This window comes from Scatophagus argus, chromosome 17 (genome assembly GCF_020382885.2).
Source record: "Scatophagus argus isolate fScaArg1 chromosome 17, fScaArg1.pri, whole genome shotgun sequence".
NCBI classification, from domain to species: domain Eukaryota; kingdom Metazoa; phylum Chordata; class Actinopteri; family Scatophagidae; genus Scatophagus; species Scatophagus argus.
The window spans coordinates 7981390-8001080 of record NC_058509.1 but is presented as its reverse complement, the minus strand read 5'-3'; the positions used below and the strand labels follow the sequence as shown (position 1 = coordinate 8001080).

General features: G+C 40.1%; 3 protein-coding genes across 6 annotated transcripts; 2 read left to right on the top strand and 1 right to left on the bottom strand.

Annotated features, from left to right (window-relative positions):
• Positions 1–174: 174 nt before the first annotated feature.
• Positions 175–6069, bottom strand: prcc (proline rich mitotic checkpoint control factor). The gene is made up of 7 exons (XM_046417489.1): positions 5254–6069; positions 5097–5144; positions 4051–4533; positions 3383–3475; positions 3013–3159; positions 2464–2529; positions 175–1562 (listed from the first exon to the last, which is right to left on the bottom strand). Exons 1-7 carry the CDS (start codon positions 5563–5565, stop codon positions 1476–1478), a joined length of 1236 nt encoding a protein of 411 aa, XP_046273445.1. The 5' UTR covers positions 5566–6069; the 3' UTR covers positions 175–1475.
• Positions 6070–7569: 1500 nt separating this feature from the next.
• Positions 7570–12427, top strand: LOC124074830 (hepatoma-derived growth factor-like). 3 transcript variants are annotated; one of them, XM_046418115.1, is made up of 7 exons: positions 7570–8052; positions 9285–9389; positions 9883–9959; positions 10338–10476; positions 11088–11234; positions 11344–11532; positions 11634–12427. In XM_046418115.1, the coding sequence occupies exons 1-7, from the start codon at positions 7966–7968 to the stop codon at positions 11652–11654; spliced, it is 765 nt and encodes a 254-aa protein (XP_046274071.1). In that variant the 5' UTR covers positions 7570–7965; the 3' UTR covers positions 11655–12427. The 3 variants fall into 3 exon arrangements, with proteins under 3 accessions (XP_046274071.1, XP_046274070.1, XP_046274072.1); XM_046418114.1 differs by having other exon boundaries at positions 7574–8052; positions 11085–11234; XM_046418116.1 differs by lacking the exon at positions 9285–9389 and having other exon boundaries at positions 7579–8052; positions 11085–11234.
• A 2288-nt stretch (positions 12428–14715) lies between these two features.
• On the top strand, positions 14716–18652 carry mrpl24 (mitochondrial ribosomal protein L24). Of its 2 annotated transcripts, none has more exons than XM_046418331.1 (6): positions 14716–14851; positions 15115–15301; positions 15959–16054; positions 16508–16611; positions 17095–17225; positions 18229–18652. In XM_046418331.1, the coding sequence occupies exons 2-6, from the start codon at positions 15119–15121 to the stop codon at positions 18363–18365; spliced, it is 651 nt and encodes a 216-aa protein (XP_046274287.1). In that variant the 5' UTR covers positions 14716–14851; positions 15115–15118; the 3' UTR covers positions 18366–18652. The 2 variants fall into 2 exon arrangements, with proteins under 2 accessions (XP_046274287.1, XP_046274288.1); XM_046418332.1 differs by lacking the exon at positions 14716–14851 and adding an exon at positions 14854–14873.
• The last annotated feature ends 1039 nt before the right edge of the window (positions 18653–19691 follow it).

Genomic DNA, 19691 nt, shown 5'->3' with positions numbered 1-19691 from the left:
CGGGAATCAATATAGCTGCCTGTCACTTGTTTGTCCGCCCACAATGTAACATTTAAACTAAGTTGAGAAATGTTAAAATGTGGAATTATGGTTGGCTAAACTGATCTTTTATAACCTTATTTAAACCACTGAAATATCAGACAAGACCAAAAACTACCCAGTTGCATTCAAAGGTCTAGAGCCAGGAAAGGAAAAAAATTTATTCATTAATCTAACTACGCAACACGCATAATAAAAATGTCGAGTAAACAAAAGATTTTTCAACATGTTGGTCACTGAATTTGGAGTGTCAGTGCCAGATACAACTGTATGCCTTCTTAATATTAACATAAACCTGCCTGTTTTCAGTTTTTTTTCCCAGGAGAGACAGATGTGTAATTAACAAAGGACTGTTGTGTTGTGAGTATCTGATCAATTTTAAAGGAAATTTCCTAGCATTTCATCCAAACACCCTTTGTACTGTCCCAGAGATATTGAGGATAAGGTACAAGGAAAAGGATAAGCTGGAATTCACACATGAAACATTCAACCAGTTGAAGCTTTATAACTTATATTCCTGTCACTGAAATATGTGCGAGGATATGCATTCAGACTATCAGTTGCTTGCTTTGGGCTGACACAAGCTCTGCAGACAGTATGTACCATAACCTTGAAGTAAGACAGCAATCAGTATCCCCAGACTGCTGGTATGTTTCTGCCACATATCAGATTAATCTTTGAGGCAGATCAGGTTGTGCATGTGTTGGTATAGAGATGGTGGACAAATACAAAGCTGCCACCACACTTAGCTGTGGTTTATATATGAAGTTCTCTGCAAAATCCCAAAACCCATTTAACGAAATCTAGTGCATGTAGAAGTAACCTGGCTCATGACTTCACATTCATGCTCAACTTACTGCTTGGACATTTTTTTTAAAATACTGAGAGAGTGGATACCGCCCACTGCTTTGTTACAGGAGGAAGAAGCCATTAAGAGGGTAAATAAATGTCAATGCTTCAATGAAAAGCCATTTAAAAACGCTGCTTTGCATGATGGGAAAGATTGAGTCAAAATCAATCTTTATAGACATTGTAAAAGAAAGCATAAATCTGCAACATTCTCCAAAGCTGGAGAGACTGGCAGTAGTTTGTTTGCACACATGAAACAGTTCTCCTCCCAGCTAGGTGCAGGTTCCTTGAAAACACTGTTACATTGTTATGTAGGTATAGTTCCTATATTTACTGTGACTGGATTTTCGGTACAGCAACACTTTATGAAACAGTTGACCAAAAGAAAAAAAAAAAAACCTACTGAATATTAACAATTCAACACAAATACAGACAGGAGAGCAGGCGGGGGAAAAAAAACATTTTTAAGGTGTCAATAGCTTCTTCTCAAAGACAAGTTTTCCTTTTGTGGAGGGAAATCCGGAGAGCTCTATTCTATTTTCTGATGCAGGGTTTCCACATGCCTCCAAGAGTCCACAGTGTGACATCTAGAAGCCGTATTTGGCCTGGGTCTGCCGGCGGGTTAACTTGTTTTCTGCCCAGCTGTTCTTCAGCTCCAACTCGCGCTCCTTAGCCTGTGAAAGAAGAAAGTCAAGTAAAAACTCCTGGAAAGCTTTTGTAAGGTTACACGTCACACAACCAATGACTTTCAACAGAGTAAAAACAGATTTAAAAACTGGTCATTTTAACTAATTTAAAGGAAAGAGGGAAAAAAAAATCAGACTACCAGATAGTTAGTCTCACCCTTTAGCTGAGAAGACAAATATGAGCTCTGAATACCAACTAACTTAACAGTGCAAATAAACCCCGATCCTATGTGCTTATCCCCACTTTGAAGACCATTGTAGCATATAAAATAAAATAAATCTCACTGTGTGATAGAACGCCAAACGTGACTGAATTAAACTCTGAAGGTCAAACCCGACACCACTAGCAAAGTTCTGCCGCTTTTCTCAGCCTGTTTGAATGTCTTTTGTAGGCTCGTCACAGCTATAAAGTAATTTACACAAGGCTTAAGGTTTACTCCCCACAAACAAGCATGGCGGCCAACAGCCTGGAGCCGAGCGTGAGCAGACATGTCACACCGTAAGTGGAGACTTTCGGTATGTTCATGCAGAAACAATCCACATCCTGCTCCGAATCACCTTCTAAAACCAACTAAATAATATAAGAGACTTTCACTCTCTTGCCCTGTATATGACATTTGTTTAGTTATATCAATGGCTAACTGATTTGCATTGCTATTCTTTCAATCCTGCACTATTTTTTTGTTTCAAAATACAACGTACAGAGTGCAATGACCTTTAGAGGGACGTCTCCTGTCTAATTTTTTTGTGAATATTGGCACAGGGTGACTTGTAGGGTACTGAACATGTTCACAGAATGTTGGTCATAAAATATGCATTAAACAAGCTGAACAGTAAGTAAGTAGGCTGCGATATATGTCCTGCAGAGAGTGCAATTAGTGGCCCTCACCTGGTGAATGAGATATGTTATCTGATGCTTGCGTCGCTGTTGTCCAGTAGGCTGTTCTCCTTTTTTCTGCAGAAATGAAAAAGTCGGCATAACATTCAGTTAAATGTGTTGCAATACGTGTGTCGTTTCTTTGCAAAACTGACTAGGAGCAACCACAACATCATCTGACTTTTTGTTTTGGACTTACATGAAATGAGTTTTCCAACAGCCCTGTTAATATCAAGCTCATCTGCATTTTTTTTTAGTAGAAGTCAAACAACCAAAGCCATTTCCTTTCTTGTCTATGTTCATGTTAGACAGATAAGAATCCTGCCTGTTGAATCAAGCCATAAAATATTTTTAGGTTCCACCACATCAAACACTTAATGGCTGAAGGGCTTTGGGTGTTCTCAGTCTCAACTGAGCATGGATCAACAGTGGAGCAGAAAGGACAAAACATCCCTCCACTTTAAAGAAGCTGAGCAAAATCATGAACATAAACCTAAGCACAACTTTACACCCGACTGTGTCATTTCTGGGCCTCCACAGTAATTCAATCAGGTAGGTCACCTTGCTGTAGGACTGACGGTTCTGCTTCTCTTCTGTCATGCTCTTGGCCATCCACTGCTGGTTCCCACTCAGCTGGTCGTCCCCTTTGATCTCCAGAAACTTCACCTCCTCTTTGCCCCTGTTCCGCTTCCCTTGCAGCCGCATGAACTGAAGTAAAGGAAGAAAATGTTCATTACAGCTAAATAACGTTTTCAGCCTGGCGTTGAGGTCACAGATCAGGAGCTATTACTGAGCCTACACTGGGCTAATAAAATAGTCAAAATTATAATACAGATGCAAAATAAATAAATAAATCAAGTACAAACATACTTTGTAAGTATGGAGTTCTATATAGAAACAATACAGATAGAGGAAGCCGTTTTCTTCTTACCGCTTCATCATCAAACATGGCAGAGTGGCCAGGCTCTTCTGCCTCTGCCAGATTGGGGTCGGGATCTTGGTAGTATGGCTCATTATAATATCCCTGTCCAAGGAGAAAATGTTTGGGTTGTCACTTATATTCATGTTCGGTTTTCACTGTTTTTTATATCTCTTTATTGTGGCTGATCACAGGACTGCTCTCATTGTTAGGCTTGTGCAGAGTCCTCTGGTTTTCCCTCAGCTTCTGTAGTTTGAGTGATTATCTTGCTTGGAATGCTAGTAGCCTTTCTGTGCACTGGAGACTAATAGATATTGTACATTCATGGTTTTCATATTTGTACCACAAAACAATGATGTCAATGCAAACACTTGAACTAAGGTTATAAAGACTTGCAGTTTGTAGCCTCTATCTATATTTGTGGTTGTACTATTATTCATGGTTGAGAAGGTCTTCTTCTTCTTGTCACATTAGCATCCACATTGCAATAAATAGCTGCAGCTGTGACTGAACTGGGAAGCATGCAAGTGGATGCACATCGCAACCATTCACGAACTGTAGGCTTCCTGAAGTTTTCCAAGATTGCACTCAGATCTAGTGTAATCTGAATCTAATCTAAAATAATCTAACTTGGCTGACATGTATGTACAGTTTAAAGGTGCTGCATCAGTCATGATTACCGGAGGGAAACCTTCTGGGCCTGTCATGGGCTGTTGATATTGAGGATATTGACCTCCCCATGCAGTAGCTCCCTCGTGGTTGCCCCCAAAATCAAGAGGGGCATCTGACTGACCGGGCTCATCTGCAGATGAAAAAGGAAGCAGCTCTGCGGGGGCTCCTGGCTCAGGGTCTAAGCTTGGGACGACTGTGTGAAGAGGCTGGGAGATCTCGCCCAGAGAAAAGTAGTTCTGTGGGGTTATGTCCTCCTCATTATCCTGGTCGTCACTGGCTATCTGTTTAGCAAGCTGCAGGGCAGCTGACTTTGCTGCAGCTTTGATAGCAGATGGGGATGCACTAGAACCAAGAAGACCCTGAGCAGGTGTCCCAGGCTTGGGTCCTTTGGGTTCTTTGCGCTTGGTGAGCGTGTGAGGAATCAGGGGTCTGTCAGTCTCCTTCACTGTTAGGTTTTTGGGTTGTGGTAGGAGGGAGGACAGGCCTGAGCCCTGGAAGAGCAAGAGATATGGATGGAAAAAGTCAGTGTGAGTTCAGGGGGTGGAAGCTACATCACTGTAGTGTGATACTGTTTGTGTAGTATACAAAAAGAATAAAATAATATAATCTGTGCCATTGGTTCCCTCTCTTTTTATGTATTTTAGCCTTAGATGGAATAGAAATGTTGAGAACTTCAAAGGAGACACAAAAGAGGGAGTTGACAGAGTTGAATCTCAGCAGGCACCATAAATGTTCACATGCAGATCATTCTGGGTGACAGTTAAACTCTAGTGGTTTTGTCACAAATACATTTTATGTCATGCGTACACAGTCTCATAATGTGATTAGAAAAAGGTAACATACAAAAGCTGATTTATTCCTAGAATGTCAGATAGATGAGGTACCATTTTATTCTGTCATCTGTGGGCTCTCAACGCTGAACAAGAACCGTTTCAATGGTGATTCATTTAAAAACAGGTTTGAGCTTTTATCAAATCATTTTGACTGAACTGACTGGGTTAAAAACAACAATTCTGTTAACTGTAAATGTAGGGACAGATTAACAGATTTTTACCTGAGGTTGTGGTTTCTTCATTGCTGGCTCATCATCATCAGAGTCTGACTATGGAGAAAGAGAAAGAAATGTACAAATTATGAATTACAACCTGATTATGACTTTCCACCACAGGAGCCACACCACGTGTAAGCAAAGGATCCGACTCAGTACTCACATCCCGTCTATGGATCTGTGGCACAGTGATCTTGACAGGCTCTGTTCGCTTCCTCGGCTTAGGCAGACTAGAAAATAAGCTTCCTCTGGGTGCTTGAGGATCTGGGTCATCGTTCGACGTGCTGTCCCCTGTTGATGGGTTCGCTTTTGTGTCCTTGCTTGGTCCATAGTTCCCTCCTGCCGACCCTGGATTTTTGGGAGCAGGCAGGAGTGAGAAGAGCCGTCCTGCGCTAACACCGCTCTCCGGTACGGCAGAGGTCGAGGTCTCATCTGAGTCACTATCATCACTGCTGCCATAGGCGACTAAAGACATGTTTGCTTATGTTTTCAAAGAGTATTAATCTGCAGTAACTTGTGGACATGGATAACCACTCCTCCTGGATTAGGTCTCAAGTACCCGTACTGACGTTTTCCGACGAGTGTGCGCCAGTTAAAGGTAGGGTAATCTTGGATCAATATAGCCACATAAATCATGAAATAATTCCAGTCGTAACTGTAGTATCACGTAAAACTCAACAGCCTGAAATCGCCTCACAGTGCGCTCATTAAATGAAAGAACTAAACCAACTTCAAGGTGCTAGCTAACGTTAGCTAGGCCGCAGCCGACGATGTTAGCTTTTGACCCTTTCTTGCTTAGTCAAATTAAATTCACCTCGGATTTGTGATTTCACGTAATACAACACCGGCTGGTGCAGTTGGAGTGTTTCAAGCCTCAGAAGCGGAGCTTTTTTTAGTCCTTAGACTCCATCAAAACATTCGCCTCCATCATTCATGATCGAAGAAACGACAACTGCGCAGGTTTCTGCGCAGCATTTTCTTCTTCTTCTGTTTGTTGTCAGGTGGCAAACAACTTCAGGGAATTAACGCCCCTCACGGACATAATGTGTACATACATGTATGGAGCATAATTCCTGTAAATATAGGTAAAAGCACCAGCATATGTGGTCAAAAGCATATAGACACCCCTGCCGTCTTGCTTTTGTGTACGTTTTGGTCTTGGGCTATTTTTTCATGATTTGGGCTTGACCTAGACATGATTACCAACTGGGCAAAGTGGCCAACTACTCAGGACAGGTTCACTATCTACCAGCAACCACAGTTCATTTTTCCACTGCGTCCCCCTTGTGGATTGAAATAGCCAAAGTAAATCATTAGTTTAAATTAAAGAAAAATCCTTCTATGATGACATATTTTAGGTAAGGTGTAGTGAGAACTTTGTCAGGATAGTCAGAGGAAGACATTTTCCTGTTTCAGCATGGCGATGCCTCTGTACACAAATCACATGACTGGCCTAGGTGGAGTCTTTACCTCAACCCATCAAACACCTTTGGGATGAAGTGAACCACACAATACAAGCCAAGCCTTGTTGCTCAAGCTCAGTGGCCACCCTCATCCCCCGATTCAGATGACTGAAGGCTTTCAAACAGAATATTAATGCATTTGGTTTTGGAATGTGCTGTCTTTTTGACCATGATACTGCAATGATCTGTACGTGTGAGTGATTGTGAGATTGTCAGATAGTAAGACACCTGAAAGAAATTTCCACTTCTGTGCTTTATACAGTTGATTTGGGACTGTGAACTGCAGTTTACTGATTTCTTCATGGGTGGGACAAACAAATGAGGAGGAAGGTGCCTCTCCTTTATCAGATGACCTCTTGGGAGTGTCTCTTGCTCTTCCTGTTTTACGATATTCTGTTCTCTATTCTGCAAATTTTAAACAAAAACTTATATTTGGTTTGGTTAAGATCAATTACCAGTTGGACAAAGTGGGCAACTACAAGCTACAGGCTTGTCCTAATTTTGATTAAATTTTGTTTAACAATATGCACCCCTAAAACACAATATAAACTGTCATAATATTGTCTGTAGGTTGTGTTTGTCTTAACTGAACTTGAGGCCTTATGAAGTGACTTAATATCTTCATTTTTTCAGATTTGTTGTCATTATGTGCTTATATTATGCCTATCTTGTACCTATTATAGCACAAAATTGATGTGTTAAATCAAATTACCACACAGCACATCTATGAGTTTCAGCACTGAAAAACTGTACACAGTGCACAGAGAAGCTGAAAGGTGCTGTTTATATAGATCAAGCAGCTGCCTTTTACCCACCTACCAGGTTAAAATATATTAAAATATATATATATATTGCTTCTTTGAATTTCTAGCTCAGTCAAACAATTGTTTTATTGCTGTAGCTCTCCGACTGAATAATTAATTTATAGCCAGCATTCCTAAATTTAGTGCTGTGATGTTTTACATGAGAAGTACACCTGCAGTATCAGGGTTTGGTCAACAGGGGCGCCACTTTACAGCTTCATCAGGTACAGGGGGCGCGTCTGTGTAAAGTGGGAAGCGGGTTTCAATTTCAAACCCAAACAGTCCGAGGGACGACACAGTGACTTGTGCGATAACGTCAAAACCGAGTAGTTAACAGCGCTGTAGAATTTGTAACGTCTTTCAAACACAATCCAGAACCGTGTCGTTTTCGTCGGCCGTCGTTACAGCCCACAGAATCCGCGAAAAAAAGTCGCCCGCCGCGTCTTCGGTCCAGTTTTCCGCGCCTGGTTAACGTTAATTTGGATGACAAACCGACGCTTGGCTTGTTTATACTGCAGGTGTTGACCAATCCGGATACTGCATCACAGTAAAACTACAACTGTGTTAATACACATATATCTGTCATAGCAAGCCGTTTCTGCAAGAAACATGCCGAGGTCAAACAGGCAAAGAGAATACAAACCTGGAGATCTTGTATTTGCTAAAATGAAGGGGTATCCACACTGGCCTGCGAGGGTAAGCACCCAACGATAAATCTCTTGTTTCCAGGTTAGGGATTCATTTCCCCCGCCTGAATGCCTGCCCCTGTCACTTGTTTACCTGCGAGGCCTAACTGTAGTTATGGTTAGCTACCATGAGTTAGCCTAGCTCGACCATGTTAGCTAACGCTGCCCAGCATCCACAGACAGCTAGCCAACTGTAGACAGTTGCAAATTTCTTTCGGGTGATTCATCATGTAGACAGACACTCCAGTACCCCGTTCGGCTAGCTAAATATGAATGTTGTTGCTAGCTGCTCTCTTCCACCAAAGCTGATTTTCATGTGCTGCATTCGTCCCCCCCAGGGGCATGTTAGGCTAATGTTAACATGTTTAAAGCCTGTCGTAACCATTAAAAAATAGCAGTTGGGCAACAGAACGTGTGCTACAAATTAGTCAACGGTCATGTCATACACTGCGTTCACGTCTGCCCAGAAGCGAACGTTAGCTTAACGTTAAAGTTGAGCCAACTGAGGACACTGACACGAAGCCACGTTGTAACTTGTTACGTGCTGAATAAGTTTTAAGTTTTTTTTTCCTCCGCACATTAACTGTTGCGCTACAGACTATACATAGCTACTGGCGTAACAGTCATATGCTTGAGTTGGGTGCTTTAGAAATTTGCCCGTTTGTTCACACTTGTTGCGATAACTGACAGTTTAAGTACGCTACATCCATTAACGTTATGTTAAAATTTGGCCCAGGCGGGGAAAAAAAACAACGTTATAAGACTGTAACGTAATGTCTGCCCGGTCTATAAACACATAGTAACTCAGCACTGTCGTCAGTGTTTGCTATTCATTCGGCATGAGAGAAAATGTTATGATTTTAAGTCAGACTAGGTTGCGTTTCCCTTTAAAACGCAGCCTCAATCAGAGCTTTATAAATCGTGTTGTGCATATTCTTATTAAGAGAAATGGGTGTAAAAAATAATCAAAACAAACCCTTAAGCCAACCTAAAACGGAAAAATGTGGAAACAAGACAAGCCCTAACCTCAACTGGCCTGTTCAGTTGAAAAGTCAAACAGTGGGTTGCAGCTTCAGTCAGTGTTTCTGTTTTTGATTTAGAAGCCATGCATACAGTCGATGGAACTTAGTGTTCCCACCCATACAGAAACTGTTCATTAAGAGTGCCCTAAATAAGAACCATGAAATGTAACACAGAAGTTAGTGTCATTATTGATCTGTGTCTTTTCCCTCCTTTTTTCAGTCTTATCAGCCATACCCTGTGTCAGCAGGCTTCAGGCCCTGCCCCACCTATCCTGACACAGTGGCTCTATCTAGGAATGCCAAAAGGCCCGTCTGCCAGAGAGAGGCAAACGGACGTTATGCTCAGCCGTCATTATAGTGCTTTCCTGTGCCTCTGTGTCTTGCTGTACTCTCCTTTTTTAAACACAAATTAGCTGGTAGGACTCCATCAAGCTGAGGAATACTTTTAAAGTACCTCTCAGTTAGCAGTGAAGAGCACTTCATTGTGGACTGTCGAGCTCTGCAAGCCTGATTAAGTACTGAGACCCCTGCTGTTGAAACATTTAATTAATTAAGCAATTGACAGGAAGTGGTTAACAATTCTCCTTATTCAAGTAACAGTTTAAGTCATTAATCACGGAAAAATACCAAATATTTTTGGATTCAAACCTCTCAAATATGAAGATTTGCTGCTCTGTTCTGTTTGACTACACTTGCAGAAAAGTTCAGTCACAATCATATGTTCCTGCTCTAAATATCTTTAATTTAGTTTTTCCAAACTCATAACATTAAGAATATATGTGACCACCTCTTTTAAGAAGCTGTCTTTTTAATTTCAGATTGATGAATTACCTGAAGGAGCCGTCAAGTCCCCCTCAAACAAGTACCAGGTGTTCTTTTTTGGAACGCATGAGACGTGAGTAATCAGTGTCAAGGCTACCAACAAGGCAGAAGTGAACCGATGTGAGCTGTACATTTGTGAAAGACAGTTTTTTAAATCAGTGTTTATTTTGATTAGCTCATATAAATATTCAGAGGTTTTCTTAAGAGCTACTGGAAGGTTGTCAGAAATGTTCGTTTTCATTTATGATCCCCAGGTGATTTACAGCAATTTCTGATGACCCTGTTATCCGTCTTGAACTCAGTTGGGTCTAAAATATTCCTGAGTTCTGTCAGCCTGATTTCCAAAGTTTTCCAAAGTTAAGTTGATATGATTGAATCAGTGAGTGTAGGCCCACACAACTTAGAAAAATTACCGACCTGTGTTAATATCGTGAATGTTTGACCATCACAGGGCATTGCTGGGGGCCAATGATTTGTTCCCGTATGATGAACATAAGGAAAAGTTTGGAAAAGCAAAGAAGAGGAAAGGCTTCGCTGAGGGACTCTGGGAGATTGAGAACAACCCCACTGTCACGCACGAAGGTTACGAGGTGCGTTTTATTATTGGATGGTGTTTTATTATCCTTTGACAAATCCATTATATTCTTTTGTTTTGTGTAAGGTAAGAACAGATTATGTTTAACTCCAGAGGGAAGTATATGAAATAGGGTGCATTAAGATGTAAGAGGTAACTGTAATGAAGTGAAGCCAGAAATGTCAGCCACAGAAGACCTTTTGTTTTCAGTTCAGCTTTTGTTGCTGAATTGCTTTTCCACAGGCGACAAAACTAATCAGGTGATATTTTAGACTAACCATGCCCTGCGGTGGGGTGTAGAAATTGGCTCGGTTGGCCAGCGAGCCCAAAAGTTTAAGCCATTGTTTGTACAGTACAAAAGTCTGGATGAACCTGGTGAAATTAGTTTCTGTACCACATTCATCTACAGTCGTCTCTCTCTTGGAGTTTTCAATCTGATATGTTTTTCTATACGCAATTCACTGTCTTCTTATGAGCCTTTACAAGTAGTACAGCCATACAAAACTACCCTGTTTAAATAATACACCATTTAGACTTTGGAGCTGAGCTCTGTGAGGGTTTATCTTCAAGAACGGTCGTTTTGTCCTTCACTGATTTTTGAATTTCTGTCTTCCATCGTCAAAGAAGGACAATGCATCTGTAGGTGCAGGGGATACAGGTAGTTCGGAGAAAGCGGATGCAGAGGGCAGCAGTGACGAGGATGAAGGGGCCTTGGTCATCGATGAGAAGAACGAGAGGGGAGGAACTAAACGAAAAGCAGAGGAGTCTACAGAGGTGAGATTTACTCATCGAGTCTGTCAATAAACAAAAGCAATAAAAAAGACAGAGCTTCATTGTTGATTCATAGTTGTGCAGTCTCTCACGCTTGTCAAAACTTTACAAGGCATCTCCCAAGCGGCCGAAGGATACGGAGGCGGAAGGTGACTCTAAAGTAGACGGCAGCAAGTTGAACGCAGAGGCCAAGCTCAATGATGTGGCTGGATCCAAGGCAACTGCTCCCCCCTCACAGAGTGAGTCAAAAGTGGAGGCCCAGGAAAACGCTCCCGAGGGAGGCCAGCTAACAGCAGATAAGGTGAGACACACTCGTGAGGACTAAATGTGGACCGTTCTGCAAAAACAAGCGAAAGTTTCTGTAATAACTGGTCTAACTGTTCTCCACTGTTCTCCTCGCAGCCTGTGACAGACAGTGCTTAACGTCAAGTCACAGAAATAAACCAAGAACCTTTGACGCTTTCCTCTGGAGTTCAAGCATCAACATGATTTCCTGCAGGATGCCAGATTAATAGGAGAATTAAAAAACAAAACTAAGTGTTTGTATTAAGAGGCAAACAAATCCTCATTTGCCATTTTTGGGATATCATATATCTCAGAAACAAAAAGTTTGCTAATCTGATTTCAAACAATTGAAAAGAGCACTTTAAGGCTCATTTATAAATGGGATTTTGGTGTGTATATATTTTTTATTTCTAAGTGCAATTACATAATTACAAAGACTGAATGCTAGGTGTCAAAAACATTTTTCAGTTCAGAATGAACTGAATATATGGTATCATAGATAAAAAAGGGGAACATTTAAGCATAACAAAAAAAGATAAATACTCTAATTTGATGGTTTTAAATCTCACATAGATATTATGCAGGAGTGAAAACAAATTTTTCACCCACGCTCTTGGCTGTAGTTCATAAATTAAAATGTTTTACTTCCGTTTGTTTCACCTAGCTTCTCAGCCTCATCTTAAATCATATATTCAGTCATTGGATACATGAGTTGCACTTTCAGATTATTTTTTTCCTGCCCTGTTCATCATTGTCTAGTTCACTGTATGATGTTTTTATGCAACACAGGTTTTGTTGCTATGGTGTAGTATATGCTTCATTGCAGATGACCAAATTATGTGATTGATTTCTCCATGTTGAATGTGTAAAGCCCATTTAGGAAGAGCTTTTTTTTTTTTTTTTTTTTTTTTTTTTTTTTACAGTAAAACAAGTCACTATGAAAACCCCTCTGTAACTTTATTTTGATTATAATGTTCCTAACTGAAAGCAGAAAGACATTCCTGAATGTTGCCATGCCAGAGCTCGGTTTTGAGACCTTTCAGGTCGAGCTGTGGAGCCATGGCGATCGTTGGATGGTGGGGGGGGGTTAAAAGTTGTTTGTCACCATTAATTTCTGGAGAAATTATCTACCAAGCTCTTTCAAATCCATAAGCTCAACTCTCAATTTCATGTTATTGTAATTTCTTGTTTAGCTCACATTAATGCTGCCATTGCTTGATGCTGGAAGTGTAATTGTGAATTGCATTCAGTAATTGGTTGTACCAAACGTGTTTCTTTTTCAGCTCTGAAATGTATTTCCGACATTGTCAATGCCAAAATATGATCAACACAAAAATTAAAAAAGAAGAACCTACAGAGTGAACCCTCTGTTAACGCTTTGGTTTCCAACCCTCTTAACTGGAATATGAGTGTTTTACTTAAGTGGTCTTATTATTTTTGCCTGTGAAACGAAGTTGTGATGTTTTAAAGATCTTTTATTTCAACATTTGTTTAGACAACATGTTTAAAATGTGGCGTCACTTTTCCACTACAGATAATTTTTAATTTTTTTTTTTTTTTGCTAGACATGTTCACCATGTTACACTTAGATGTCATCAACATCACTTTGGTGTTCTTTTCCTGTATTTTGCCCACAGTTAATCAAACAATGAATCCAGAAGAAATATCTGCTTTTAGGGGTGAAAACAACACTGACTGCTGCGTCTTAAGATGGTTTATACCCACCTTCACCTCACCACTGATTTCAAACAATAAAATTGGTCAAAGTTGCTCACTCAACTCTGGAGTAAATTCTGAGAGTTTAATTCTTGGTTTAGCTTTCTCGGTTACTTTCAGAAGTTGTCATTCATCTTAATCTGCCGCTTAGTTTACTGTTGTAGTTGCCACTTCATTTAATAAACATGTTAATTACAAAAAATGTATTTGTCATATTTATACTGGGTAATTCCTACTTGCTTATTATAGGTTATCCACTTTTCCAGGAAGCACCTAAAACAATCACAAGTTAAGACTTGTATTCTTTATAACCAATGGGGTTGTCTGAAATTATTTATTTTTTTAGCATCTTCCTCCTTGAGTCATACAATAACTCCTAATCCAGGTATTCTACATAACCTCTTGTCTGTAGAGGGGAAGGTACTGTTACTTTACAAACCAACCAGACCTAATTATTGATTTCACATCTCATTTTTCATTCTGTTACAAATGTGTCCAACTAACAATGGTACTGTTGTGTGTGTGTGTGTGTGTGTGTGTGTATACAGTGTGTCACAAATAATTTGCTCCCAAGAGAGCCTTGCGGCACAGTTTGAGGTTTTAGGCTGCCATAGCTGTACTAGTTCTTGTGTTACGTAACATGTCCAAACATCATTGAATTTGTCATGGGTTTTGCTTGAGTGTGAGTTCTTTAAATTAGTTGTTTCAAATGTCCACATTCATTTGTCTTTGTCATATCTTCGTGATGTGCTGGATGAGCATTTTTTTCAAAGCATTATCTTGTAACGTTCTCTGTGGCAGCTTTAATGACTGATTACATGTCAGGCTGCAGGTTTTCTCCTATCTTGTGGTATATAGAGGTGATAAAACCATCTCAGCCTCGTCCTAGTAGGCTAAACCTATGACTTGTTGTATCTCTCTGCATCTGCCTCCATGGTTGCTTCCAATGTGAAATTGAGGCCTATTTCCACAACCGTCTAGTCCATATTTTACAGATGAATGAACTGTAGGGCTAGAGGTAAACGCATTGAGTTCAGTAGTTTCACTCAGATCTTAGACACAATTTTCTAAACCCAAACAGGAGTCTTAACATTACAGTTGAAAGTGCTTGCATAACATTATAGGATAGGCACTCGAACTCCACTTGTTTTGATGAATTTAGTTTTACCTCCCGGATCCCCTTCTACATGTGTCGGCTTATATGTAAAGACAGTGTTGTTTTTAAAAGTAAGAATTTAGCAAGAGAGTTTGGCTGCTTGTATTCAGAGTTTTGACCAGTGAAATGTGTGTGGAAACTAAGACAAAATAATTGTAAAATAAAGCCTTGAATAATTTTCTACTGTTCCTCTACAAGTATCCCTATCATTTCATTTTGACTTGGTGATGTGTCACCTTCCTGTTAACAGTTTGCGATCTGAATTCACTAAACACTGTGTATAGACTGTGCATTCTGCCCACAAATCAATCCACATTTTTGTGGTCCCATTGATGCAGTCTTTGCCCACTGCGCATGCGTGCTGCCAAATCTCGCCCTCCTGTCCACTAGGTGGCGCTGCCTGTTGATGCTTGTGTTGGTGCCGGTGCTTGTATTTCACATGTGACATTGACATCAACGGAGGGTAAGATCTTTCTGCGCGTTAGGTTATTCATTTTTTGTTGTAACAGCGCTGTAGGAAAAGCTTTCTTTGAGAAGACAGGTAGCAGGTCCTATTTAAGACCCTTGTACGTCTAAAAAGATAATGGCACTGCTGTAACACAACGTAAATGATAGCTTCCTGGCAAGCTAACTAGCTAACTTGTGTTGAGGTAGAGTAGTGTTGTCATGGGAGACTGGGCACCCTTGAAGCTAATTTATAAGCTTTTATTCATTCTGTCCCTGCAGCTCAATGAGGCTGACCACTTTCCTGTCGATGGCAGCCAGGGTTGTTATACCTAAAGATTACCGCTTCGGCACCAGCAGGCCGTGGATGCCCGCTGCTAAGAAGCAGAATGCTCCGGGGAAGAAGAGGAAAAAAGTGTTCGTGGAGCGGATAGCGCCAGAGGACTGGAATGTTTTCAGAGGGGACACGGTGAGTAACTCTTCAGACACAGAAACCTCACAGTGTGTGTGTTAAAATGCCAGTCCTGCAATGCAGAGGTTAGAAGAACATGGTGTACAGGAATCATGTGCAATATAAGTGTCATTTTTCAGGAAGATACCAGCACTTAGCCAGCTGTCAAACTAGCTAAGTCACTTGATCCGCAGTACAGTTTATTTAACTCTCTGAAAGGAACTTTTTTTAGAATAATGCACCCAATATGTACATTTCAAAGCCTATACCTGTGCACTTGCACATAAGTTAAGTTTGAAATTTTAGGCCATCTTAAATTGCGTATTTTACTGTTTTTGCATAAGGTTTTTTCCACTGTTAGCAGTGCAATGAATTTGATGTAGCCATGACTAAGCTGATATCATAAAAGATAACATACAGTATGTCTCCCATAAATAATACATGAAGATGACTCCATGACAATGTGGGAAATCCATTCATCCATTTTCTATACCGCTTCCTATCCCAGCTGACTACATGCAAGAGATGGTACACCCTGGACCGGTCGCCAGTCAATCACAGGGTTAATCTGAGAAATTCAGCTGTTAAATTATTTGGACAAATCTGGGTTGAAAAAAGTGGTAAACGGAGAGAGAACATGTTTGTACACGTGATTGTTTTGTATTTGTGTTTCAGGTTGAGATTCTCGCAGGGAAGGACAAAGGAAAGCAAGGAAAAGTGATCCAAGTCTTTAGACGCAGAAACTGGGTTATCCTGGCTGGACTGAATACAGTAAGGAAGTGATATTTCTGTCAAAGGAAACTGAATGTGCATGTGAAATTTTGCCTCAAGGGCCTCTAGTTATAAGCAATATCTCCTTTAGCTTATTGTATAATTCTAAGATCAAGTCACTGCTGTCTAACAAAAAGATTAAACTACTATCATTATACTACACCTTCTCTGTCTGCATAGAGAGTTTATACTTCAGTATGCACTAAACGACCTAAAGAGAAACAGAGCTAACTTTGCTTGTCTTCTCATTTCAAAAAGTAAAGCTTTCATGTCTTTCTTTTTGTTTTTTCCCCAGTGTAAAATACTGTGTACATGTGTTTTAGCTCCACTAGATGGAGCCAGAGTTTGCTGCTAGGATGCTACGTCTGCTGACCAAGTGCACCATAAAAAACTACTTGGCCACCAGGTGTTTTTTAAAGTTGGAGAACTGTGAAGAATTGGTCTCTCTTTTAGCATTACAGGTACATTGGAAAAACTGAGGATTACCGTGGGACCTACATGGCCAGTGAGGCGCCCCTCCTGCTCCACAATGTCGCCCTCATTGACCCCTCAGACAGGTGCAGTAGACCTTGCTACACTGCAAGATTGAAATTGTGGCTATACTGTTGCACACCCACTTCAAGATTTTAACAATATCTGAACCACAGGTTAGCAGGCAGAATGAGATGTGAATGTTTTTCCAGATGGGACCATATTATTGTTATCTGGAGCTCTAAGAAGCTTATGCTGGTCTGATTCTTGAGTTTAGTCCGAAAACAGATTGCAATAAAAAAAAAAAAAAAACGTGTGATCAGCAGAAAAGGTAATGGCAGGGTAAAGTTTTCTCTTGAAACAGTCTGTTTTAGGGATTGTAACGATGTGTACACACATAATATACACAAGTATAATAAGAGAGAAAAATAAGTAAGAAAAATGTTGATTAATAATATTGATATTAAAGTATTTCCGTAAATATTTGGCTATTTATTTACGCTAGATAAAAGTAACTGATCTTTTGTTCATGAAAGTGTAATTGTAACATTCTGATACTGACCTTCCAGGAAGCCCACTGAGGTTGAGTGGAAGTTCACAGAGGAGGGTGAGAAAGTCCGAGTGTCTGTCAGGACGGGTCGAATCATCCCGCAGCCTGTTGTGGAGCGGCGAGATGGCATTGTGCCGCAGCAGTGGAAAGGTGAGTGCTTGCATGTGTGTTTTGATTGGATGGGGATTTTTTTTTTCCAGAAATGAGTTTATTCCACGTGCATCTAAGAATCAGCACAGAAAACTGGCAGTTATTCGGTTTTCCACCCTGTGTAGAATCAAATACTAAAAATATGTTTCTGACTGATGCCCTTTGATTGTTTTATAGTGGAAGAAACACATTTCTTCCAAAACTAGAAGACCCATGGAAAGAGTAAACATTCACCAATGCTAAACAACCTTGCAGCTTGCTTGTACTCCTGCAGTAAGCTTGAAACAAACTTGTTTGTATGATGTGTCATCCGACCACATCTGAAGGCAGCAGAAGTGTTTATAGGGTTCTTTGAATGCCACACTCTTGGAGAGGGACGAGACATGATGAATTGTTTAAACAGTTGCACAGTTTCACTTCAAAGGTGGTTTTGAAACCCAATTGTCCATACAAAAACTGACTGAAATACTTGTTTGAAGAATGAAAACAAAGCTTGAGGGAGAAATTCTGCATACTGTCCCACCTCTACACACACTGTCAGCCACTGCAGGAAGTGGCTATTAATGTCGAATTGCTCAGTTTCTAAAGGTTCAAAAATTGTCTGTGACTGTGGGACTTTCAGACAAGCTGCCCTTTATTGTTCCTGCCTTTGCAGACTTGAATTCCAAAAATGGTTTTCAGAGTAATTTGATTTTATTCTTTTACAGTGTAAGAAACATTTCTTTGTGAACTAGAAGATGCATGTAGAACTTTGAAAGTGCTGAATAGCCCCTCAGTTTTCTCTATACCCAAAGACATCATTCCTGTTTTATGTTAATGCTAAATATTTTTCTTTGTGTTGATTGGTTATGATTTAGAGTCCATCAAGCAAAGTCTTTGACTTTGACAGTTACAAAATCATTGTTAAAATTTCTACTATCCTGTAGTATTTTTTTTATGCTTATGTTGTTGAAGTTGTATATATATTTTGTCATGACACAAGTTTGTATTTGTGCCCTCACAGATGGTCCCAAAGACACAAGCCCAGAAGACACTTTAGCGAAGACCTATATGCCATCTCTGAAAACCCTGGAGGAGGAAGTCATGGAGAAAATGGGTATTCAGGAGAACAGGAGACCCCGAAGGTCGTACTGGTACTGATCGGAGAAATCAGAGACCCTCGGACCCCCTCATCGTGCTGTTCAGTTTCACAAGGCCTCTGGAGACACCTTGTTTCTATCAGGCAGAATTACATGTTAAAAAGAGACCCCGCATGGATGACATGAGTAAAGCCGATAGACTGTAAAACACTGGTACAGCATATACATGATAACAGACCTGCAGCTGAAAGGTTTCCTGAATGTGTACAGTTTCATTCATTCTTTACTTACAGTTTGTATTATGTTTTTTTTCTTTGTTAGTGTGAGTAAATGTCACATGTAAACCGATATCATGGCTTGTTTTTTTTGGGTTGGCGGGGGGCGTGCTGTGTATACTGGATTTAACTTTATATTTCAGGAGAATATTCAGTATTCTCAAACAACAGTTCTGTTAATCCACAAGGTCTTTGTAAATGTATTTTAGACAGGATTGCCACACAGGCGTTTTCATTTACTAAACCCAAATCTTAAAGTGTTTCGACCTCCTTCGGCTCATTGTTTCATTATCATTAGATTCAAAAACTTGAGAAAGTCACAAACACAATTGCAACTAAGAGAGTAAAGAATCCAGCTGTTTGCTAGAAGGTTTTTCATGTCACTTTTCAATCACTGTTGTGCTAGCTAATGCTAATGCTAATATTCACTGAGCAGAAATGAAACATGAAGTATATCAGAAACTTGTGAAATCTGAAGAAGTAAGCTTGCATTAGGGACAACAGCAGCTTCTGCCCCAGAAATAGATTACTTGACATTTAACTTTAGTAGAACACTTAATATGCATGTTCAGGCTGTACGATGGGAAAATTATTCTTGGTATTGGCGAGGTAATAATGGTAATCGTTGGCTGCCTGTTTGGATGATTCATAAACCTGAAAATAGTGGTATTATTTTACTGAAGCCCAGACATGCTGCTCTACTTTAGACAAATGAGTCTCAGTTTCCAATGTGTCTGGGAAACAGCAGAAAGGGAAATGGCTTGGGAGGAGACTTCACAGACCTGATAGTTTCAACAAAGCTTTCACTCACCTCGTTTGACTTCTTATACAGCAGCACTGCACGTTGTTTCTGTCATGTAGGGCAGTTTTTCACATGTGAAAATGTCTTCTTTTAAAAAAACTGCTGGGATTAGAACGAGTTTGCGAGCAGTTTTATTGCAGAATATAATCAACAGATTAAGTATTTTTCTGAGAATTATATCTTGAGTGCAGAAAAACTGTTCAAACAACATTAAGACCATCGTGTAGGGAGATAAAATGTGGTGAAAATATACATGAACGGTTAAATACACTGAACAAAAACATAAATGCAACACTTCTGCTTCTGCTAC

Coding starts and splice junctions, on each gene's coding strand:
- prcc (XM_046417489.1), bottom strand. CDS start 5,565: ATGTCTTTAGTCGCCTATGGCAGCAGTGATGATAGTGACTCAGATGAG. Junction 5,145..5,253: donor CACAGATCCATAGACGGGAT/GTGAGTACTGAG, acceptor CTTTCTCCATAG/TCAGACTCTGATGATGATGA. Junction 3,160..3,382: donor CCATGTTTGATGATGAAGCG/GTAAGAAGAAAA, acceptor CCTTTACTTCAG/TTCATGCGGCTGCAAGGGAA.
- LOC124074830 (XM_046418114.1), top strand. CDS start 7,966: ATGCCGAGGTCAAACAGGCAAAGAGAATACAAACCTGGAGATCTTGTA. Junction 9,390..9,882: donor GGCCCGTCTGCCAGAGAGAG/GCAAACGGACGT, acceptor TTTTAATTTCAG/ATTGATGAATTACCTGAAGG. Junction 11,533..11,633: donor GCCAGCTAACAGCAGATAAG/GTGAGACACACT, acceptor TTCTCCTCGCAG/CCTGTGACAGACAGTGCTTA.
- mrpl24 (XM_046418331.1), top strand. CDS start 15,119: ATGAGGCTGACCACTTTCCTGTCGATGGCAGCCAGGGTTGTTATACCT. Junction 16,055..16,507: donor TCCTGGCTGGACTGAATACA/GTAAGGAAGTGA, acceptor TCTCTCTTTTAG/CATTACAGGTACATTGGAAA. Junction 16,612..17,094: donor CTCATTGACCCCTCAGACAG/GTGCAGTAGACC, acceptor CTGACCTTCCAG/GAAGCCCACTGAGGTTGAGT.